At 35.1% G+C, this 25,461-nt stretch overlaps 1 protein-coding gene across 1 annotated transcript in view; it reads right to left on the reverse strand.

Moving 5' to 3' along the window:
• The window catches only part of LOC128214258 (proteasome adapter and scaffold protein ECM29-like), a 57,083-nt gene extending 40,908 nt beyond the window's left edge, over nucleotides 1–16,175 (reverse strand). The window contains exons 1-13 of the mRNA XM_052920634.1: nucleotides 16,077–16,175; nucleotides 13,920–14,050; nucleotides 13,461–13,577; nucleotides 12,501–12,619; nucleotides 12,050–12,199; nucleotides 11,030–11,290; nucleotides 10,117–10,158; nucleotides 9,759–9,837; nucleotides 8,911–9,027; nucleotides 6,281–6,366; nucleotides 5,628–5,706; nucleotides 3,494–3,610; nucleotides 2,943–3,065 (exon numbers count right to left, since the gene is read on the reverse strand). Coding sequence (XP_052776594.1) covers nucleotides 2,943–3,065; nucleotides 3,494–3,610; nucleotides 5,628–5,706; nucleotides 6,281–6,366; nucleotides 8,911–9,027; nucleotides 9,759–9,837; nucleotides 10,117–10,158; nucleotides 11,030–11,290; nucleotides 12,050–12,199; nucleotides 12,501–12,619; nucleotides 13,461–13,577; nucleotides 13,920–14,050; nucleotides 16,077–16,098 — 1,443 coding nt within the window. The 5' untranslated portion in view covers nucleotides 16,099–16,175. The remainder of the gene's footprint in view (nucleotides 1–2,942; nucleotides 3,066–3,493; nucleotides 3,611–5,627; nucleotides 5,707–6,280; nucleotides 6,367–8,910; nucleotides 9,028–9,758; nucleotides 9,838–10,116; nucleotides 10,159–11,029; nucleotides 11,291–12,049; nucleotides 12,200–12,500; nucleotides 12,620–13,460; nucleotides 13,578–13,919; nucleotides 14,051–16,076) is intronic.
• Between the last annotated feature and the right edge of the window lie 9,286 nt (nucleotides 16,176–25,461).

A 25,461-nucleotide genomic window follows, 5' to 3' on the forward strand; every position in this document is an offset into this window, starting at 1 on the left:
TGGAGCCAAAGTCTTGTTGGACTTGACCTCCATTCGGCCTTTCCTAGAGGTAATGCCACGATACGAAATAAAACATTCCCTTAAATAAAATAACATTTCATTTGAGTTTTATTTTATAAACATTAGAATTATACTTGTGCAAGCTGACTCTGCACTGCACATTGCCAAAGAGGTCAAGTTAAAAAATGTCGCTTGTTTGTTTGGATTTACTTATACGTGTGCTATTCCCGCCGATAAGTTGTTCTGCAACCTAATATCAGAAACATAAAACATTAAACAGCTGATTGATTTTAAACGATGTTGTTCATGTTTCATTTTGGTACATGCAACGATCAATATGTTATTAAACCTGATTATGGTTACTATTTAACATTCTACACCATATTTGTAATATACTGTAAAAAAGTATTACCATTCTCTCAAACAGCTTATAGGTAGCCGGAGGGTTGACGCTTTATACATGATGAATCACAAGCGAGATGTCCACGGCAAACCACACAAATTATGTCCACAAAAAAGCACTTTGTGTTGGTACATTGTAAATGTTGACTGTCTACAACACCCATGTCCTTTTTTAATTAAAAAATAACTTTGATGCATGTTTTTCCCACTTTCCTTTTGTATTTACTTCTTCCGTCAAAACCTTGTTCTGTCGGCTATTTATTATAGGATTGAAACATGTCATCGGGTTGCACACATGTTTTGGTTATTCCCATACAGTGGACATAAGCTTCCGGTCCGAAATATTTCATGCCATGTGTTCCCCTCTGCTGAGCATTCTAACTTTGCCATCTCTTTTCGTGGACTGATTTTGCAATTGACCAATATGTCCTTCCGGTGTTTAATGCGTGATATGAATGTATAGATTTTTTTCCAAACGCCAGGAACTGATGTTTTAAACTTGTTGGCAAATACAACATGATCATCCTGTGATGTTTTCTCTTCAGTTCTCTACAACTGTTTGAGTAAACCCTACTTCTATCTTTCGACTTAAGTAGGCCTGGTAATTCCTGAGATACCCCTTGACACACGGAGCACCAACGATTCTTGAATGGTGACCGTGACATTTGATCATTGCTTCATCGACAGATATGTATTGATGCATGTTTTATTAAATCATGCTCCTTTCCCATACAACTTTCATAACAGGAGTCACTGTGGTTCCAATGTAACCTTGATGCGACCTTGTGATATTTGTCCGGTTGGTTAATTGTCTATTGCAGTGGTTTTCATGGCAACTGTGACAGCTATTTTGTAATGGATGTTCTGTTGATACATTTGCAGTCACTATGGTTTCCATGATAACTTTATAGAGATCACGTAATATATGTCCGGTTCGATTTATAAGAAAGTTATAGCATATATTTCAACAGTTTTAAAAGGAAGCGTAATTAGCGTTTAATGACCTTCAAAGGCAACGTCGCCTTTGAAATGGGTTGTGTTATGTTGATTACGTATTATGTTTATACAGGAAATACCGCTGCATAGTTTTGCATACTTCTAGATTCAAGAACGCTACCAAAATGCACTTCAGTGACTGATTTAGTTTAATTCAAACATGAAATGTCTACCTTATCGAAGTTAACACACAGTCCATAAAACAAATATCACAGAAATACCACTGCGCAGTTTTGCTCATTTCTTAAATTTAACAGTGATACCACAGCGTACTTCTGATACAAGAGGAAAAGCATTAGGATGCTATTTTATAAAAGCAAATTTACAAATGCCAGAGGCGAATAATGTTGAATGACTATTTTTAAAGAAATACCGTTGCTTATTTTTGCATGGTTATTATATTTGAAAGAAATTCCATAGTGAAGTAACTGTTTCTAAGACAAAGTACCATAGCGTATTAATGCTGTTTTTGAAATTCACAATCCTTTTTATTTTAATGAAAAACTTACCACAATTTTGTGGAAAATGTGCATTTTGCGGCTGTGGAACTGGACGTACCTACTTTTTCGGTACGTTTCAGTCGTATTCCTACAGTAAAACAGTAGCGGTAACCAGCACCCTTGAACAATTGGTCTGCATTAGGCGGCTACGGTAGCGCGTCGATGAACAGTAGCGGTATTCGAAAGTATATAGAGTCGAACCTCGTTATGTCGACTTTTTCGGGACCTAGTGAAAAAAGTCGAGATAACGAAAAGTCGACTCATCCAAATTACAAAAAATATCACCAATCCCAACATGTTTGAGTTGGATTGTACGATGTTTACATCCACAATTGAACGGTCTTGTTAAATATTTTCGTCGTGAAACAGCAAACTTATTATTGAAAAATAAAGTGAAACAAAAGAAAAATTATTTGTGTCAAATTTATTTCTTTTTCGTTTATGGATCACACAAAACACATATAAAACCACAATTGCATACATTTGTACTTTGTAAGATTTTATACCGGGTCCTTCTCTGAATTGGTCGACCAGAGCAGTTGAACCAACATTTGACATTTTGAAGTTATTCTTTCTGTTCCCATTCGGGATTGATATCTAATCGATAAAATGTTCATGTTTTATACAATACCAAAGAGCTTGAGCAATAAATGTCTCTTTAATTAAATACATAAACAAACAACTTTAATTATTCGCACTTACCAATTACATTTTTGTATCCCCCAATTATGACAGTTTGTTATATTGATACGCACGGTATTTTGCGACATGCCGCAAACCGTCATGAATATTTTCACACCTACTTCTCGTACAGATCGACATAAAGAACATAGGAAATGTGTGCAATTCGACCACTGGGACTGAAAAAGAGGTCGACATAGCGAAAAAGTCGAGATAAAAAAATCGACACAAACAGATTTATTTTATATAGAATAAGAAGGAATAAATTCGGGACCGGAAAAAAAAGTCGACATAACCTGAAAGTCGACTTATCCGACGTCGACATAGCGAGGTTCGACTGTATATATATATTTCTTCTCTCACCTTATCGATTGCTTCCATAAGCAGAGCCACCATCATTTTCTGGTTGAGTTCACTCAGATCCTTGAAGGCATTGGCCATTAATGACAGGGCCTCTTGCACTGCTAGACGCATATCAGAATCCACCTGTAATAGAAGATGTTGCACATTAGAAAAGAGCATAAATGTCATATCACCCGACGGGGGAACCAAAACCTTTCACCATCTCCGGGCTCCTATGAGATTTTGGGTGTGTGGGTGATGGGGAAAAAGTGTGATCTAGATTACTATGTACAATTCTTTTTCTTACAACATAATTTATAAACTCAATACCGTGCTTTCAGATTAAAAAAATATAATGCTTGTTTAAAAAATATGCCTTTAATGCAAAAACAAATGCATGAGCCGATAGTGGTTTATGGACATCCCCCTAGTTGATGGCAAAATCTGTTTTTAAACAGAAGAAATAGTTACAACAATGTAGCCAGTTACAGGTAACACAATCTCATTAAATCAGCTGATGAATGTTTAAGTTATTGGGAGCTTGAATTCATAAAATAGTTAAAAGTACATACCTGACACATGACATCGAAGAAGACCTGAACAAGTGCTATATTGGTGGCCACTAGTTGGGGAAAGCGGTGAACCAACTTTCCTAGAGCGACATACGCCAGGCTTAGCACTTTCCGATCCTGTAATTGCAAGAATTGGTAAATGAAGGCATTTTAATAATGTTAGTGCAAAATCAACATATTTATAAATACTAGTAAATTATTTATATGTCTAGAAAATAATTTGTTTAACCCTTTTCAAAAAGTTGGCAATATACACGGTAACTTTATTCATAAAATCCTTCTTCAGTAAATATTAGTAACACTTAAGTTAGATTTCTAATAACAAGAGGCCCAAAAGGGCCTATGCTCTACTGGCCAATCATGTACGTTTGAGTAATAGGCAACAAATATATAGTTCACTTTTAGTGTTTGGGTTAGCTGAAAAGGCTGCACGTTCAACATCTGAGGACAGGAAGTGTTGTAAGCAGATTAGTTGCATGAACTATTTTAATATGTGCCAAGTAACCATAATCTGAGGGTAAAAAATATTTGCTTTCAAAACTGTACTCATCGTCAAAATTTCATATCTGTAGCTTTAAAAATAAAAAGTCGGTCAAAAGTCAAAGTCAAGGACATCCGAGGACAACATTAATGCTTGTTTGCAAAACTGTTCACATGGTCAAAATTTCATTACTGTAGCTTTAAAAATTATTAAGTAAGTCAAAAGGGGTGGGGCCAGCTTTTGCCCAAGGGGCGTTATTTCAAATGTTTTCAATTGCATCATATGATGCTCCACAACAAATATCAAAGGTATGGGCCTTGTGGTTTGAAACAAGAAGATTTTGAAAATCTTTCTTAAATAAGTCTCTAGAAAAAATGTGACAGTAATGACCCCAGGGGCATAATTTGAACAAACCTAATTGTGACTTTACATGTAAACTTGGCTGAAAATAGACTTCGCTCATGTAGACTTGGCTAAAAATAGACTTAGCTTAAAATAGCATTTTTTATACTTTCAAGACCCATAATCCAGGCATGCATGGGCAGATCTGACTGGTTTTCAAATGGAACCAAGTTCTAATGGATATCTAAATACTGTACAAGTTTCATCAAGATACAATCAAAACTGAAGACTGTATCATGTTCACAAGCAATTGTTTACATAACTGATTTTTTAATACTTTCAAGACCCATAATCTAGGCATGCATGGTCGGATCTGGCTGGTTTTCGAAAGGAACCAAGCTCTGCATGGATATCTAAATACTGTACAAGTCTCATTGAGATGCAATCAAAAATTAAGACTGTATCGTGTTCACAACCAATTGCTTACACAATAGCATTTTTTTATACTATCAAGGGCCATAATCTAGGCATGCATTGGCGGATCTGGCTGGTTTTCGAAAGGAACCGAGCTCTAATGGATATCTAAATACTGTACAAGTTTCATCGAGATGCAATCAAAACTGAAGACTGTATCGTGTTCACAACCAATTGTTTACACAATAGCATTTTTTTATACTATCAAGGGCCATAATCTAGGCATGCATGGGCGGATCTAGCTGGTTTTGAAAGGAACCAAGCTCTAATGGATATCTAGATACTGTACAAGTTTCATCGAGATACAATCAAAACTGAAGACTGTATCGTGTTCACAAGCTATTGTTTACAGACGCACGGACGCACGAACGCACGGATGCTTTCCGGTGGAAATAGAGCTTAACCAGTGAAATAAAGATGATATTTCAATGTTTCAAACAGTGAAATAACAGTTTGATATTTTTCATTGATTCAAAATTTTAGCCTGTGTTCACTTTCATATCAAATGTCAGTGTGCATTGGACTGGAGAATAATTTCAACAAACATCATTTACGACATGATGTTTTGTTTGCATACAATTTGGAGAGCTTTTCTGAAAAACTACATTAAACATTCATTTTAAGGCATTTAATTACAAGACAACTGGCATGTTTCATTGTGATATCGCAATATTTCACCTTGTGAAAATCAAAAGTATATTTTTCTCACATTGATAAGCCATTTTTGGAAAATTGGTTTTGGTACTCACTCAGTGAAATATATTACGATCTTTCATTGAAACAAGTATCCTTTATTTTACTTGGTATGTGTTGAAAAAAAAACATAGAATAGAGTACCTCTTGAGCATCCCTGACCAGGTTTACAAGTTTGGTCTGCAGAATAGGACTGAATGTTGAAAACTTGTTATCTGTGCAGCTGTAAAAAACAAAAACAAATATTTTGGAAATTTAAGTATGAAAATTAACAAAAGGGCAAAAACTAAAAAATACTGCAGCCAGAGTTATGGTTCCTTGCACTGCACTTCACACACAAACTCCTACCATTACTAGATTCCCCTCGCCTTTCAGCGGGGGATAACAAGTTATAACTTCATCATATTAATCACTCTTGTCTGCATGTTGTTATACAGAAATCTAATCTTGTGTTGTGGGAGAGTACCCGACGAAAATGCATTCGTGCAGCTTGGTGACAATAAACAAAACTCACGAACCCCCAGGCCGAGAATTAGGAACTATCATAGCAAGAATGACAGGACTTACAAGTATGAATATTAAACAAGTATCCAAGTTTCTTGATAATATCAAAACCATTTTCAGAGTTTCGGCCACACCTTCAATTTTGGCATAGTTTGGACCAAAATCTAAGAAGACCACACTAACACTTAATGCTATAAAAATACCAGAACATTTTTCTCTGAAAAAACAAACATGCTAACAAATAAATAATTTGTTCGGCACAGATAATAAAAGGATGCTGTTATTTCACATACTGTAGGCACATATGATGTATCATCTGTATAGCATGGACCTTCAGTTTGGTGTTAGTGTTCTGGCCGTACAGCAGGTCAAAGATGACCTGTAAAATAAAACACATTCAATTTTTTACCAATTAAACAAGACGCCAATGTGGCAACGCCGCATTAAAGCCGGATTTTTATTTGACGATACAATTTTGCAAACTGAGGATTTGAGCTAGTGACCTAGTATTTTTAACCAAAAAGACCCATATTTATACTGTGTATGTATGTAAAGTAACCAAATGTCATGAAAATTGAAAAAAAATAATCAATACCCTGCAGGAAAAAACTGTAATTTATGCTTAAATTATATTATACTTTAATGTGACTATGATATCCTGGAGAAAAAAAGTTTCTTAAAAGTCTATTATACTTAAATGTGACTAAGATATCCTGGAGAAAATAAAAATGTATAAGTTTCATGAAAAGTTTCATGATTTAAAAAAAAAATAATTATGACATCAGGAAAATATTTCCTAAGATTTGACCTAGTTTTTGATCTGAGGTATATATTCACCTATATATTCACAAATGTTAAAGACAACAAGTAGACAAATATTCTGAGCAAGTTTCATAAAGATTTGACAAAAATTAATGAATTTTATGGCCGTGGAATTTTTTCTCCTAAGGCAGTTACTCTGTAATTAGCTGAAATAGAATTGCAATTCATGTACACTACACTCCCTCACATTATGATCTATCACTGTATGAAGTTTTATTAAATTCCATCCAATAGTTTTCAAGTTATGCTCCAGACAAGAAAAAGGTAACAAAGGGCAATAACTCTGTAATTGGCTGAAAAAGAATTGCGGTTCCTGTACATTACACTACCTCTCATTATGATCTATCACTGTATGAACTTTTATTAAATTCCATCTAATAGTTTTTAAGTTATGCTCCGGACAAGAAAAAGTAACAAAGGGCACTAACTATGTAATAAGCTGAAATAGAATTGCGGTTCCTGTACACTGCACTCCCTCTCATCATGATCTATCACTGTATGAAGTTTTATTAAATCCCATCCAATAGTTTTTAAACTATGCTCCGGACAATAACAAAGCAACAAATGGCAGTAACTCTGTAATAAGCTGAAATAGAGTTATTGTTCTTGTGCACTTCACTTCCTCTCATTGTGCTTTACCATTGTATGAAGTTTTAATAAATTCCATCTAGTAGTTTGCAAATAAATGTCTGGAAAAAAAAAATGACAGCAAAAAACAAATAAAGGGCACTAACTCAGTAATTAGTTTAGGTAGAGTTATGGTTCTTGAACACAGCACTTCCTCTCACTGTGCTTTACCATTGTATGAAGTTCCCATGAATTCCATCCAGTACTTTTTAAGTTATACTCCGGACAAAAAAAAGTAACAAGGGGCAATAATTCAGTAATAAGCAAGAATAGAGTTATGGTTATTGTACACTGCACTTCCTCTCACTGTGCTTTACCATTGTATGAAGTTCCAATGAATTCCATCCAGTATTTTTCAAGTTATACTCTGGACAAAAAACAGTAACAAGGGCCAATAACTCAGTAATAAGCAAGAATAGAGTTATGGTTATTGTACACTGCACTTCCTCTCATTATGCTCTACCATTGTATAAAGTTTGATTACCATTGGATAAAAACTCTTGATTTTATTACATAAAATGAAAACTTTAACACAAAATTGTTAACGTAAGCCCGCCCGCCCGTTTTCGCCATTCTATAACCCGTAATTTTTTCGATGAAAAATCCGGCTAACAATATTTTAAGCACCTTTCAATACGTCAAAACCCAAAAATAGTTTGACTGCAATCTTTCTTACAACCAAGCATTGAAGAAAAAACTCCAAATATTTGTTGACAGACTTGTCATTTTGACAATAACTGCCATTCAGGTATACAATGCAAATCTATGCACATACATTAACATTACATAAGGATGATAACAGTCCGAAAGTCCCAAACCTGAAAATCCTTAAAATTTAGTTTGAAATAAGATATTCTGGCTTTTGATCCCTGTTTCATAAGCCATGTTTATTCATTAATTTCTATTTTAATGCAAATGTTCAACAAACAACAACAACTTTGTGTGAAGTTAAAATCTCTTAATCCTTAGTTCAGGACAAACCCTGAACTTTATCATCCCTGATTATAACAGAAAATGTATCACATAAACTCTTTAAAACTTTATCTAATGGTACTGCATAGACATAAAAAATAGACTTATGCAAAAATATATTTATATTGCCTCCCTTGAAGGAATCAGTGCATCTTGGCAAATCCTTTCAACCTGGGCTAATCCTCAGTCGACAGTGTCGCCTCAGGTTCACAAGATGCGCTGTTCCCCTCGAGAGGGTAATATTCATTATATCATACCTAACAAAACTTAATTTCTTTCGTATATGGATTCTTTAATACCAAAATATAAACAAAGCCCCTAAACAGCATAGATGAAATGGTAGAAGGTAAACCCTGTATCGCTTCATATTTTGATGTCCACAGGTAACAGTGGGCTAGTTGGTAACCACCCCAGGCAACAGTGAAAATTGTTGCATGCTGATGATGACTACATATTGTATAAAGATTTATATAAGTAAGTTATAATCAATACATGTATTTACCTGTATGTTACAAGGAAAGGTGTTAGCTGATTCACGAGCCTTTAAAATATATGGCATAATCTTCATCCGGATTCTTGTACATGCTTGCATCACCTTAAATTCTGGCTTTATAGGCGTCTGGAATGGCAAGAAGTAAAATATATGTTCACCATACAGTGATTATCCATGTAATACTGCCATTTTTGTAACTGAGTGTACCATTTGTAGGACCTGGGGTGGTATTCCATATTGGTCTTAATTTGATCTAAGAACAATGTAGCTAATCAGATTGCGCAATATATATAACAAACCTTTACAGTGAATGAAGTCAATGATGTATGACCTTAAGATTGACTTAAGTTGAATATTGAACACCACCCTATTACTCTACTCTAATATCCACACGCTATTCCCTAGGGGCCATATTCTCTAACATTTTGTTCCCTAGGGGCCACATTCTCTAACATTTTGTTCCCTAGGGGCCATATTCTCTAACATTTTGAGTGTGAGTTACAGACTCAGAAAACTGAATTTTTAAATGTTTCAAAATATCTAAAATATAACTAATTTTGACCTTAAAAGTGTGCCTGATTGTAGAACAGATTTTTTGTAAGCACATTCATTTTTTACAATCTTTACTCCCATAATAGCAATTTTACAACAAAATGAAAATTTAGCTTTCCTGAGTCTAAGTCTCAAATTCAGAATCAGGGCATTAGTGAAAATGGCTCCTGTTTTACATTCATGTGTTGTTCACATTAATATAAATCATTATCAAGATGACTTCATACAAACTCTTATGAATAGTTTAACCTACTAGTATTATTTCTAAATGAACATGTTATGTTTAGAACTGGTGATTGTATTACCTGTCCTTTAAATTCTAGGGTTCCAAGAATGATTGCAAACAGCTTGGTCAGAATATCTGAGTCATTCAAGTCAACTGTCCTGGAAAAAAAAGATAACAAATTGTAACAACATTTCTCTATTAACAGAGCCCTGACAAAATTCTCCAATATATCTTCATGCAGGGAAGATACACATAACAGAACATAACAGTTATGCAAATTTGTTACATAAAAAATCACTGGCCTATGAAAAATTTCTATTAGCAATCCACATGAGACAACACTATTTTAAAAATATCTTAATTAAAATTTAAAATACCGCTTCCTTTGTGGACCTCCTAACCACTTGGCTATGGAGGAAGTATAAGAGACAACTCACCCAATTATTTTCTTCAATTCCATGTCAGCTGCAGTAGCAACACTATAAAATAAGATGTCAGAATTGAGGACAAAACATAAAACATAAAATGAACATGTCATTCTTTTGTAGAAAGTATTTTAGTAACCGTAGAACCATTATAAATACACAGCTGAAACCCGCAGGCTCAGTATCACTTGACTGGATTTCCTTGTTGACTATAACTTGATGTAAAGGAGTGATTTTTTTAGCTATAAGCAAGCATTCCCCCTTGGTTTGATAATCCCAAGGCTCGAAGTATTTTGGCCAGTCCCTGGGATATCGAGCCAACAGAATTAGACTATATAACACTGCTTAATGTTAAAACGAAACAGTATACATACAGCCATCAGTTGAGACTTTGATGTGCTAGTTTTAAGTTTACAACCAAAACAGAAAAAGGACTTTGTCCAACCTGCCCTCAGAAGTAAACAAGACTTCCAAGGAGTCAACAACAATGCTCTTCTGCTTTTTTTCCCGTCAAACAAGGGCATAACTCAACAACAATTAAAGCTAGTGTTATGGGCCTTGCTTTACAACATGTATACCATGTTTCATTTAAATATCTTGAACCAGTTTATGAGTTATTAGCCCAGGGCTTAACTTATGTCAATATCTTTAAATGTTCATATCAAATTAAAAGAAAATATAAGTGATTTTAGAATACATTAATGTGAGATACTTAACTTAGGAAAATGACTTTAAGACGTTTTATGAATACCAACCCAGATAACACATTTTGCACAATGCTGACACTGCCAACAATAACAACAACACCAATGTTTTCACAATACCTGTATTTTTTCTTTGAAAAATAAAGGCAAGCTTAAAAGTTGAATTTCACTTTCCTGTAGAAATGTTAGGCTATGTAAAAAAAGGGTTTCTTAACACCAACCTGTGTCTTGTATCAGCCGCCCCAACAATGTAATGGCACACAACATCTTTCTCTGTAAACAAATCCCCGCCCAGAAACTTAACAATCCCGAGTTTGACTTTCTCCAGCTGTTCTGGCTGGTATGGGTTGTCGCCCATTACCCGTCGAAAGGATGTGATTGACAGTCCGGGTGGAGCTATTGGATTAGGAGTGTTGTTGGCTGGGGCGGTGGCTGGGCGTCTTGTCTGGGCTTGTTGGAGCTCAGCTATCTTTGCGTGGGACCTGTAACCATGTAAGAGAGTCTGCATTTAACAAAAAGGTTCAGGGTATGAAATGTTTACACAATGTACAACAATTATATCTAAGGAATGAATTGCGTGATAGATGTACTTATCGGGGATATGAAAGCAGTTGGGCTTGTGAAAGTGTGTGCAGTCAAAAGAGAAAAATGGCCATAAAAATAAAATCACTTTTTAACGTAAAATTGAAACGCTTATGACAGCAATACATTTAACAAATAATGAATTAAAACTTTTCAACACGCTGTTTTAAAAATAATTGTGGACTGCTGACACAATACAAACAATAGTACACATTTTAAATTAATATGCGATGATTCATGATCTGAAGATGTTCAGAAAATATTCACAATTTCCAATGGAAGTTGAGGTGTAAATATTATATGATTAACGTTACTACCATGTCAAATCATTATTGATGACAGAGTGGCCATCAGTTGAGGCGACTTAGACCTGGACATAAGTTAATCATATGTCTAAATGCAGGTGTGGTATTTCGAAAAGTTAAACCTAGTACTTCATCGACTTGGTATAATATAATACTTTTTGCATTACTTCATTAGTAAGATGTTCTTGGTCATTCTTGGTAGAAGACTTACAATGTATTCAACTCTTCCTGCAAAAAACAGCAGCCTTACAGCACCCATTTGGCACAAACAAAAGGGGCCGAAATGTACATGAACAGCAATGGGCACTGCGGAGATTGTAACAAAATCTAAATGTTCACAAAGACATTACTAACCCATACGGCACGAGCAATAAGTCCAGCATATATGTGAGCAGTAACTTCGACATAGCCGGAGTGGTAATGCAAGCAAACATTTCTCTTCTTTGGTCCATACTGGGAGGCATCTTTACCTTTTCAAGAGCAGGCATAAGAAGCTGAAGGAAACTGAAACAAAGAATACTTTTCATTCAATTACTTGTGAAGAATGCTTCCTAAATATGATATGGGGTTCCAATATTACAGTCTAAACTCAATACCAGTGTACTTCAAAACTTTTGGAGTCCCATGGATGCACAGTTAATTGAAAATTGTGTGTGAGATTTAGGCTTTCTGTTTCGGGGAAATCCCTGGACAATTTGTGTTTGAAACCCAATTTAAAGGAAAAAATATCTATATGAAAATAAAGAACCACTAACTTTTGCCCTCTAAATTTTAATGCTCATCAAAGCGATGAATTAATGCATACCTGTCCTGCTGGCTTTGTGACCGCCCCTCGAGACAGCTCAACAATGCAGGAACCCTTTCTCCTTGCTTTTCTGGTTCAAGACGAGGAAACCCTAGCTTTATGTAAATCACTGTGAAGTTCTGCAATCGGATTATGAAACAATACAATAATTAGTAATTAGCTAGTAGCACAATAAATAAGGGCGCTAAATCGTACATATTTTCATTTCTTTTTTTCTTAGAATTAAAGTAAAAAAATCAACTGTTTTAAGTTTTTTTAATTTATGGAAATTAGCATAAGCCTGAAAGTACAATATTTTGATATTATTCACTGCAAAAAGTCTGTAGAAATTACCCTCACGTTTTTTTTTCATGTTGATGGTAAATACCTGTGTTAAGGGCAACCTGACCCTACCTGGCAAAAACCCTTGACCCTAGTAGGTTTTTGTATCCAATATTTATAAAACAGATAAAACATTTTTTAGACTTTCTGATTTTAGTTGTCGTTGACCATGCCCCAATTTCTCGAAAGTTCTTATTAAAGTTTACCATGCTGATTTCAATAAGCCAAAATACATACTTAAATTGGATTTTGATAAATGAAAAATGGTTAATTGTGAATATAATGAAGATAACTCTTATCTTAAGTATTAAAACTCTTAAAGAAGTAAATATTATGCAAATTTTTGAAAGACAAAAATAGAAAGCTTGGCTTAACCCTGTTATAAGGGACTTAAGAAGTATCGAGAAATTGGGCCCATTTGTGTTAAGTATGATTAAAAACAAAGTATAATTATTTAATACACAACATACCCAAATGTCATGGTAAGCATTGGCAACTTACTTTTAAGGGGCTTAAAAAATCCAGAAAAAAATAAACTTTGTCCCTATCATATTAAGAATTTTTGAGACTGTTGCCCTAAACTCAGATAAACTTTTTTAGGCTTAACAGAAATTGGTAAGAAAAGATAAGCATACTAACTGTAACAATGGATGAGGCTTCAGGATTTTTGAACTGCACTATCAGATCATCAACTGGGAGCTGCACCCTGGTCAGACTCTTCAGACGCTTGTTTACGTGAACAAGCAGCTCCATAACCTTGAACAAATGCATGACATTTTTGACCTACAGTTTTTGATATCCACAATCATTATAATATCATATTGTTAAATATTCTTAAAAAAGAAAATATCAACACACATCAATAAAAATAAGAGCAATTCACATGAGTGGAGCGACTGAAATTTCAGTCATGCTAAGTAAAAATAAATCATTAACTTATAAAAACTAAGCTTTTTGCAAAACTGTTATCAAAAGCCTTAAAAATTTGCAAATGATTCAGTCTTGTTTCCGAATCTATAACATAAACAGATACCAAAGAAAGACACTTTTAAAGTCATTAACCGCAGTTCTCTTTTAAAACCTTTGACATTTGCTTGCCTTTTTTCTCACACCATCCTCTTTGCTATCCAGTTTCAGCAGTACTGGGGTCAGAAAGCGGGCCAATGCAGATTCCAGCTGCTCATCCGTCTCTGCTGACCCGATTCGAAGGAACACCCTTTCCACCAGGGCTGTTAGATATAAACACATTTCATAATACTGTCAAAATTGAATATGAGTTCACTCAACGAGTTGGACCCACTTTCCCTTTCCCTTTGTGGATTTTCACTTTTCACTTTCGCGGCCAACACAATGAATTAATCGACTGTCTGCATTCTGCAGTTTTTTGCAGAGGCTTATCAGTCGCTCAGAAGAATTACGATTGGAACTTTATTTTGATATAGTATAGACTTTGATAAATACATGTTACTATTTAAAGCTTTTCAGAAACTCACAAATTAAATGACTGGGATCAAACATGCGCTAAAAGTTCACAGCGCCTGGTTGAAAGCCTTATTGCCTTGTTTTCAGTGGAAAATTTCGACTAGCTTTTTTAACCACCAATAATAAATATCATTTAATTATATTCTTCGATGTATTGATCAATGTATTGATTAAATAATGGACATTGAATCATTGTAATATTGCCTCTATTTGTATTGAGTCGTAAAACATGTTGAGTGTACTGTAGGTCAATAACTTCCATGATTGAAAAACTTTCTTCTGAACTAGTATTCACATTGTTTCAGAGGGATCTTATCTTTGTTTCGATATTTTTACATTGACAAAACAGTCAAGATTAACAAAGCATATTCACAATAATGCACTTTTAGGGAACTTTTTTAAGATTTGGATATTCATTTTGTTCCCTTAACGCCACAAGTCAACTGAGCAGTACCAATGTAAAATATATTCTTCAACTATTACTCCAAAATACATAACACTTAACTGTTAAATTAAAACCAGGGCTTTTTCACCAAAAATTGTGAAGAGGCCTAGCCTTTTCATTTTGGGAAATTAAAAAGCGTGAAATTCTGCAAATTGGGAAATTTAAAATGCGTAAACGTCTCAAAATGGGAAATAACACATATGAGGATTGAAGACACCTTTTAAACATGGGTCAAGGTATCCATATGAAACTTGGAACTCATGTTACAAAAAAACAGGCTCATATCTTACATGTGTGTCTACTTCTAACTGATTTTTTCCAATTATGACCTTTTTAATGAAAAGTGTACAAACACTCCACAGGATCAAGCTTGAAATGTCTAAAATGTATGGACTTCCAATTGATACACAAGTAGATTTTATTGGGGGAGAAATCATGTCTTTGACTTCGTTTTTTTAACATGATGCTTGACAAGAGAGGGAGAGAGATAAGTTTTAATCTTCATAGAGTTGATTCTAAATCGAGGGAAAGAATTGATAATATATGGACTAATTGGTCCTCGAATAACGTTTAAATTATACAGCATTCTTCTTATGTTAACTTAAAAGATAAAAAGAATAATTTGCTCAAACATAATTAATTTAGATTGTAAACTTTTGAAGTAAGATCTTCCTTTTTGGGAAAGAATATCTGGGAATTGTGAAAAAAAATAATCTGGAAATTGGGAAAATATGCCATTTTTTCCAATTGTGAAGAAGCTTAATTTCAGCCGCTAGCAAAGAAGGTAAAAAAGCCATGTAAAACAAAAAAGTTACATTTTAATCATTTTAGCCAATACGTTTTAGTTATTACACTTAGGTGTTTTATATCAATAAAGCATCGCCATTTTGAAACCGTCTAGCAGGTGCCCGTTATCTTTCCGATAAATATACTTAGCCCTGGTATCTGTCATTCATGGCTAGGAAAACAACAAGTGGTATATGGACGCGCAGAGTCGCCAAAACAAAAATTGTTTAAGACTCTGAAGCGGCTGTTTATATGGACTAAACAAAGCATAAACTATGAGTATGAGTCATTGATTGAACTTGAAGCTTGTGAGCAATACTGTGACTTATGTTTCTTAATTGTTTATATTGTAGATAAAATTGTTAATGTTGAAATAAAAAAGTGAGACTGTTGACATGATGTCGACCGAAAAAAGTCTATTCAATATCCGAATATGGGCTATCCGGTTACTATAGGGGTGAATAATGTGCACAAAGAATCTTTTGAGTAAATTAAAGAATATTAAACTTATTGTAAATTGATGGACCGTGATGTTAACTTACCATTCTCGTCACTACTTGCCATTATATTTTAAAAGAAAATATAAAGAATGTGTTTTTTTAATAATCTAACCGAATCATTAATGGTCAATGTCTTTCAGACGCTTGCTTATGAGAAGTTTGGATGAAATGTGTACTTCTCGGATACTCCCGGTTTCAAGGTAACTCAACCTGACATTGGACGCTCGTTTATCGGTAACCTGTGTTTTTCAATACGGCAATTCGGAGAGAAAAAATACGCATATTGGTGTTTATTGTGGTTGTCAGTTTTACATACCGACAAAGATGGAAGCGGAGGATACGTTGACATTATCGTCTTATGACCACGCCCCGCCTCAAATTTTCACCATCAATTGGGCCACAACTGACGATAAATGATTGAAACATGTAAACATGACATAGAACTCTCACTATCACCCAAACAAGTAGGCTAAAGGTGTTTCCTTAATTATACATGAATCCAAACGAAAAGAGAAAAAAGGTTAAGTTTCTTCAAAAGTATCCAATATAAAATAACTTGAGGAGGCTCTTGCGGTTTACACTGGTTTGTTTTTCTGGTTTCATGTCAGAGTGTTAGACTACTTCAGTGATATAGAAACACCGGCAGTATACCCTCGGACAGTCTTTGACATCTTAGTTACTGTGGACTCCGCAGTCCACAGCTAGGCTTCTTTGCATTGGTGACTATTCAGTGTTTATTAATTTTACTATATATTTTACTTGTTCGGCTTCGCGGAAAAAAATCATTGAGAAGTTGTAGAACGACAAGTTTCCTTAAGGTTGTCGACGGTTTTTTGTGCATCACTTTACGTCGAATACCCCCATGCAGTACTCTTACGCTCTGCTTAATAAAATCGTAACAACTCGGACAAGCTTCAGAGTATTCAATTCTGATAATGGACGAGTTGTTCAGATTGTGCTTAATTTTATACGAATGTAGTGTAAACGAACTGTCGGGGTTGGCGATGATGCCCCTCACTATAATTAATTGTTTCCTTTAATTGTGGCACTGACTTTACCTTTTAATAGAGCTTTAATCAGTGTATATATGTGTGCGTTTTTTAATGCTTTTCTCTTGGATGTCAGTCACATTTTACATAAATCATAATTATTCAAGTTGTAATGCATGAACTATACATGTACATTGAATGATACTTACAGATTTATCATATTTAAAAGAATGGTTTATATTAAACATCGCTTATTTTGATATTGTATTATCAATTTCAGAAACCAATTAAAGAGTAAAATGCATTAATATCATTTCCAGATGCACACCAATTACGAACAATATCGAATTTAATACATTAAAAATGGATGGTTTTCACAATCAATAACTGTCATGTTAAGTTGGTTCGGTAAAAAAAAGTTCTTATCTTGCGGTGTTCTTAAATTTTTTCCAAGTTCAATGTCTTATTAATGGTTTGGGCATCTATTTAGCAAGATAAAAAAAAATCTTCTTTATTAATTGAATTACGAATAATATCGAATTTAATACATCGAACGTATGTATGGTTTCCACAGTAATATAAGTCGTATTAATTGGTCCAGACAAAAAATACTAAGTTTCTCATCTTGCGCTGTTTTTAAATGTCGTCCAAGTTCAATATTTTATTTCTGGTTTGAGTACTATTTTAATAGCAAAGCAATCTTCTTTTAGAATGGAATTTTCAAGTGTAGTTTTATTTCCATACTTAATAAGTCAAGTTTTATATTATGTTTCATAGTGACATCTTGAAAAATTATTATAATATCATAGTTCCAGTTTCGATTTTTTAAATATAAATTTTACTCCAAAAGTAAATATAAATAATACTTGTGCAGTCCATATGTATCAAATGCCATAGGTGACTTATAATGATTTCATATTAGTAGCACAACAATTGCGTTGTTGTTGTTGTTGAGTTTATATAGGTCTGCCCGCGCCCTATAATGGCTGCATTATGGGTTGACCCCGTCACATCCCCAAGTGTGACTTAAACAGAATTTTGAAGCCAAAGGGGGAGTTTTACCCCCATCGATTGATGGGATATTTGTCAAAGGAGTAATTTTTTAACCAAAATGCCGCAAAACCTGCGATGAATGACATCTTGGGAGGTCCCACGGCTCTGAACATTGGATATGGTTTCATTTCTCCAGTCTTAAATAGAGTTGTAAATTTGATATTGCATTGTATCTTAAAAACATTTACGTGTAAGAATGGTATTTATTTAAAGGATGGGCAAGACTAACAATATATATATATGCCCGACTATTGCCTCACTATTTACTTATTGAAAATTCTTCAAGACCAGAGAGTGCGTTGACATTACTTGTTTTCCCTACATGTTTTTTAAATGTTCATGTACATATATAGAGAGGATTACTATGGTTGTTTTAAAAAAAAATAATAATAATAATTAATAATATAAAGTTTTCGTGATGCCCCTCACTAAGATAAAGTTTTACTCATAGGGAATTATTTTCTAAGCTTCATTAGGATGTTTGAGCAATCATTGTATTACCACCCTTTTCAAAAAGGGCCCCAACAACAGGTACACGGCGTACAATGAACGTGCTTTTTATTTTATTTTGTTTTATTTCTTAAGTTATTATTTATGTATGTTTTTTGCTTCCTTGGGATGTTAAAGCAGTCATTGTATTACCACCCTTTTGATAAGGGCCCCAACAACAGGTACACGGCGTATACAATGAACGTGCTTTTTATTTTTTTTATTGTTTCTTTTTTTTAAATTATTATTTATGTTCTTTGCTTTCTCGGGATGTTAAAGCAGTCATTGTATTACCACCCTTTTGGAAAGGGCCCCAACAACAGGTACACGGCGTATACAATGAACGTGCTTTTTATTTTATTTTGTTTGATATCTTAAGTTATTATTTATGTGTTTTGTTGTTTTTTTTGCTTCCTTGGGATGTTAATGCAGTCATTGTATTACCACCCTTTTGGAAAGGGGCCCAACAACAGGCGTATACAATAAACGTGCTTTTTATTTTATTTTTTGAAGATTATTATTTATGCTTTTTGCTTATTATTGATGTTAAAATAGTCATTGTATTACCATCCTTTTCAAAAAGGGTCCCAACAACAGGTACACGGCGTATACAATGAACATGTTTTGCATATGTTGTTTGATAAGTGCTGTGCTATTTAGACCCTATTTCTTATAGAACCTTTTGTTTTGTGTGGTATTAAATTTTGTTTAGGTATTTTATTCCCGACAGGTATGCAAACACTGCTTCCCTTACCTTCTTTTTAATATCAGGTTCGGGAAACAGCAGATGATACCTGTCGATGACTGACATATTTAGTTTCAGAAGTTCTATTTTCAGGCTTTCTCGTTGTTCCATATAAGTTGGGCATTTAAAGAAAATGTGATGGAATGTTTCTTTGTCTCCGCATTGGTTACAGCAGTCAGTATTTGTATAATTCTCAGCAGCTAGCATACTGGTTCCTAAACGAAGTCGTGTGTATACTTTATCTTTTAGTGTATTAGTACTATATGTTTTGATTGTAGTGTTAATTTCCCCATACTCAAAATTGTCCTCAAGTTTATATACTTCAAAGTCTCTTACAGATTTGTTTTTTGTTAGTTTCTTTATCCAGCTGTATGCTTCAGGGACGCTCAATTTGATGTTTGTTCGTGAACCTTGCCTTGATGCTTAAATTGTTTTGCATTTTTATAAGCCATTTCATTTCCTAAGATGCATATGTGACTAGGAATCCAGACAAATGTTATTGACACTCCTAGATCATGAAGCAGTGTAGTATTATTAAGTATTTGCTGTAACATTTCTGGTCGTGACCTAGAAAAGCTTGTTTTCATTGACATGAGTGCACTTAAAGGGTCTGATAGTACTTTGTTGTGTATATTGTTTGCTTCTGCTTGCTGGAGCAGCATTTTTAGTGCAAGGTCTATTGCCGCCAGTTCACAAGAATAAATAGAAAGCCTGAAGTCAAATTTTAACCCACATTCAAAAAGGGGTGTCATATTTTGAGATAAGCCTACTATCCAGGCCCCAGCCACATGGAGGTTCGGGTCTTTGCTTCCATCCGTGAAGACCTGCCATGAGTTGTAATATTTGCTATTGATGTGTTCATTTACTATTTGGCGGTTAATGTTAGGGTCCTTTTTCTTGTCTATAACTTTTGTTAAGCATAAGTCTATATTGAGTTCTTGTTTATTGATTAGGTTTAAGAAATGGGGTTGTGCTATTTTATCTTTTGTGATAGAACATGCTTCCACTAATGGTAGTGCTGTCTGGCTGTATGGCACTTTAAAGAGTTTTAATTTATTGGCTTTGTGTTCAAAGATTGGGTTTCTGTTACATTTGTTGTTGATTGGTAGATCATCACCTTGACGTGAGGATCTAACCCAATATTTTGACATATTTATTTCTCTTTGGTAGTTCAGTGGAAGTTCACCACATTCTGCTTGTAGTGCTATTGTACGTGTACTTCGATAAGCACCTGTTATTATCCTTAAGGCCTTATTTTGTATAATTTGTAGTTTCTTTAGTTTGTCATTTGAAGCAGAGTTATAAACTATACTTCCATAGTCTAGTTTGATTTGATAAGTGATTAATATAATGTATATAAACATTTTTTGTCTGTACCCCATTCCTTTCCTTTGATAGTTCTAAGGAGGTTAAGGTCCTTTTCGCATCGGGCAATGAGTGAGTGTATGTGTAAGTCCCATTTTAGGTATTTATCGAATGTTAATCCTAAGAATATAGCTTTTTCGTTGTATGTTAATTTTTGATTACATAGTTTTAGCTTTGGGAAGTTTGGGGAGCTTTCCGGTGGTTTCACTCTTTGTTTGTGTACTATATATATGAGTACTTGAGTTTTATTTGGGTTTATTTTGAATCCGAAGTTTTCACTCCATGTCTCTATGTTATTTAGAGTATGTTGGATGTTTTAACTGCTATTTCAGGTTTTTTAGAAACTGTCCATATCGCTGCATCATCTACAAACTGAGATAGGTCACTATGGTAGGCAGGGTTTTGGATTTCTGAGTTACTTTTTTCGATTGAGTCTCTTAGTGTATTCATGAAAAGTGAGAATATGATTGGTGATAAGACACTACCCTGTGGGCAGCCATTGGCTGTTTCTATGGTTTCTGAGTATTCTCCTTTTAGTAATACTTTTATTTTCCTGGATTTGATAAATGCATTAATCCAATTGAGCATTTTACCTCTTATTCCTATTTTATGTAGGTATGTTAGAGCTCTTGACCCCATAGTTTGTCAAATGCTGAGCTGAGGTCCAAAAATACTGCTACTATACAGGTATTTGTTGTCAAGTTGTGCCCTTTTACAATCATGTTCCAGTCTAACTAGATTGTCCTCACATGAATGATTGGCTCTACAACCTGATTGGAATTTTGATATCAGTTTGTTTGTTTCAAGGAAGTTACATAATCCCGGTTTTGTCATTTTTTGCATTAATTTAGTGAAAGTTGATGTAAGTGAGATTGGCCGGTATGATGCGGGATCATATTTAGGTTTATTTGGTTTCAGGAGAGGGATTTTACAGCTTCACTCCATGAGTCTGGTGTTGAACCAGATTTCCAAGATTGGTTAAAGAGGCTCAAAGTGCGCCACTTTTACAATTAGCTAGTGCCCTGTTGAGTTCAACCATACTGAAATCTGCATTACTGAGTATACTCAATATCTTCCCTACGAGTTTCTGTGTTAATTACATCACTTATAATTGTATTGGTCCTGTTTTTTTTTCAATGAAGTCTTGTGTATATTCATTATCGCTACTGATCTTTTCATAATGTTTTACTAATATGTCTGCCTTATCTTTGGGATTGTGTATTACATTGTCGCCTATTTTAAATGGTGGTTCATCGGGCAATGGAATTCCTTTTACTTTTCTGACAAAGTCCCAATGTTCCTTAGAGTTTGTTTTGTGAGTTATTTTCGAGCAGAAATTTTGCCATCCTTGCTTTTTTGCATTTTGTATTGTTTCCCTAGCTTTTAGCCTAGCCATTAGCCAGTTTTCATGTTTAATAGAAGTTGGGTCTTTTTTTATAAATTTTCCTACATTTTTCTCTTAATTTTATAGCATTGTCGCATTTAGTGTCCCACAATGGGACAATTTTCTTTACTCTTTTAATTTTAGGTTTAGATTTTGGTAAGGTTTTATCGAGAATTTTCGTAAGTTTCTCATAATAATGATTGAAATTATATTGAATATCATTTTCAGTTATATCATAGTTTAGTTCGGTATGACAGAGTTGTTGGAATTTGTTCCATGATTCAGTTGAGGCTTTTTCTGTTTTCCATTTTTTTGTAATATTGAGTGTTGTTTTATTTGTGGAATATTTAATTGACGTTAGTAATGGTAGATGGTCACTACCAACAGTGTTGTTTATTACATAGAATTCACTAGAGGAGTGGAGATGTGATGAGATGAGTGATAAGTCAATAGCACTGTCTGATTCGTTTTGTTTTTCGGATACTCTCGTTATTTGTCCATCATTTAAGAAATTTAGATTATTGTCATTTAGGAATGTGAGCAAGTCATCGGCCTCGCCGTCATACCAACAATTGCGTTCAGAGTGATCTAACGTTTTAAACATTGTTTTGGATATCTATGATATGGTCTATAACTAACACCGATACTTTGATTATACACGTTTGTAATACAATTAACGAAGTAAGAAACATATATTTGATAGACGTCCACATTCACCAAGGGTGTATCTTTTAACACATAAACGGCTTTTGCAAAAGTTATTTTTAACGTTCACTATGGTATCAATAAATTTAACTCCAAATCTGAGATCCATGACATAAAACTTGCCTAACAAGACTATCAAACCATTTAAATAATTCTTTCTTTGGGAAATGTCATCTGTGTGTGTGTAAATAATGTACAAGTGTTGCAGTCCACGATAATTTAGGGGTAAAACGAAGGTCACTATTTTATATATAGATGCAGCATTAGTTTTTGTGCCACACAAATATCACTTTTTCAATTTCGTTGCGGTCCGTCATTTTTAAGAAACATAAAAAATCCTTTTTTATAAATTAGCTTCCATACCCGCACAAAACTGTTCTATAACAGTCAACTATTTTGTTTCATTCATTCCCGTTAAAATGTTATTGTCATGTTGTTTTTGTTAAGTTTAAAAAGGTCTGCCCATACCCGCGTGCCATTAAACATTTTGACCAACGGGCTGTCATTTCCAGCAGTGGTGTTCTCTTTAAAAGGGTTTTCATCGATCAATTTCCTCACCGATGCTAATATGTCGGGCTCTGTATCTATGTTGTTTTGCAGCAGTTTTCCGCTTCCTTGCACTGTCTTTCCATTTGAGCAGCCATGTTGTGTGTATATTTAGCGCGTGAAAATCACTTGATTAGTGTCGATAAATATACCGACGTTATTCTAAACTTACTTGGTATATACTGTATAACAAGTAGATTTTGAATTGAAAATAGATGCAAAAACTGCGAAACATAAACGCGAAGTAAGCGATGTGGTACATCAGTATTAGGTTGTACATAACAATTTCAATTGTATGTAAGCTGTTTACAATTTTCTTTTTTTTCTTGCAATAGTATCATACGTGGTGTCTAGTCCCTTTAAATTCGTTTTAAATCTACAATAGTTGCTCATATTATTAACATGATAACAATGAAGTAAAGTTTCATTGATACCGGGCCTATCGATACCGGGACTACTTAAGGCCATTCATAACCCAGGGACCCGACATGATCCCCAACTTGGTGTTAAAGACGTGTGCTCATCAACTAGCGCCAGCGATAAGTACCATCGTCCAGTCATCTATTGACACTGGAAGGCTCCCCACAGACTGGAGAAATGCTTTTGTCGCACCAATTTTCAAGAAAGGCGATGTACACCTAGCTGAAAACTACAGACCCGTATCCCTGACTTGTGTAACATGTAAAATCCTAGAACACGTCATCTGTAAACATATCCTATCCCACCTTGAACGAAACAATATCCTCACTTCTTTAAACCACGGTTACCGGTCTGGCTACTCCTGTGAAACGCAGCTGATAACAACAGTCCATGACCTACTTGCCAAGACTGACCCAGGTACTCGGTTAGACATGGCCATACTGGATTTCAGCAAGGCATTCGACACTGTCCCCCACCGAAAACTACTACACAAACTGGAACAATATGGCGTCACGGGCAACATAAACCACTGGCTGAGCGACTCCCTTACCAACAGGAGTATGAAGGTCATTGTAGAAGGTGAAGAATCAGAGGCAGCCACCGTTGATTCCGGAGTACCCCAAGGCACAGTGCTGGGTCCCCTACTCTTTCTCTGCCATATCAACGATCTCCCGGAGTCCGTCAAGTCAACAGTGCGCTTATTTGCCGACGACTGCTTGCTGTACCGTACCATTAGAAACACCAAAGACCAAGAAATACTACAACAAGATCTACAACAACTAGAAGTGTGGGCCAATAAATGAAGTTTAACGCAAAGAAATGTTACATTATGTCTATCAACCAGAAATCATCCAAATTTTACCAACTAGACAGCCACATCCTACAGCAAGTGCCCGAAAATCCAGATCTTGGCGTCACTATATCAGAAGACCTCAAATGGGCCTCCCATATCACCAAGATGACTAAAAAAGCCAACTCTACACTAGGCTTTCTTCGCAGAAACCTAAAGCACTACCCTCAAAACTGCAGAAGAACGGCATACCTATCACTTGTACGCTCCACCTTAGAGTACAGCGCTATAGTCTGGGACCCCTACCACCAAAAAGATGTAGACAACATTGAAAAAGTCCAGAGACAGGCAGCCAGATTTATCACCGGCGACTATACGACCAAGTCGACCGGATGCGTTACCCAGATGCTCCAAGACCTGAAGCTCCCATCTCTGCAGGATCGAAGGAAGGCGAATCGATTGATCTTCTTCTATAAGGTGGTCGGGGGGCTGGTGCCAGCCCTGCCTTGTCACGACTATTTAACACCTGTACGTTCAAATAAACGTAGAGTAACCCCTAAGACATTCAGAGACTACCGATCAGAAAACATTGTGGAAAGACAAACAGTAAAAATACCAAATGCTTCGTGCCAGTGCAGTGTAAGACCATAAGACACAAACATTCGTTCTTTCCAAATACAATAGTAGACTTGAACACACTGGAAGATATCGTTGTATGCGCTTCCACAGTGAACAGCTTCAGGAAAGCTGTTCTCCACTGGGACTAAACCCACACTCTCTCCCGTTGCGCAACGCTGAAAGGCTCTGCAACGTACCTATCCAGATCCAGGTATCACCAATACTGTAATACCGGCTTTTCCCAATTTCGATACCTTCGATACCGGATACCTGGCTTTAGCAATACCATGGTGACCGGCTTGTAAACATGCACCTTTGTTTAT

Source organism: Mya arenaria, chromosome 13 (assembly GCF_026914265.1).
Source record: "Mya arenaria isolate MELC-2E11 chromosome 13, ASM2691426v1".
NCBI classification, from domain to species: Eukaryota; Metazoa; Mollusca; class Bivalvia; order Myida; family Myidae; genus Mya; species Mya arenaria.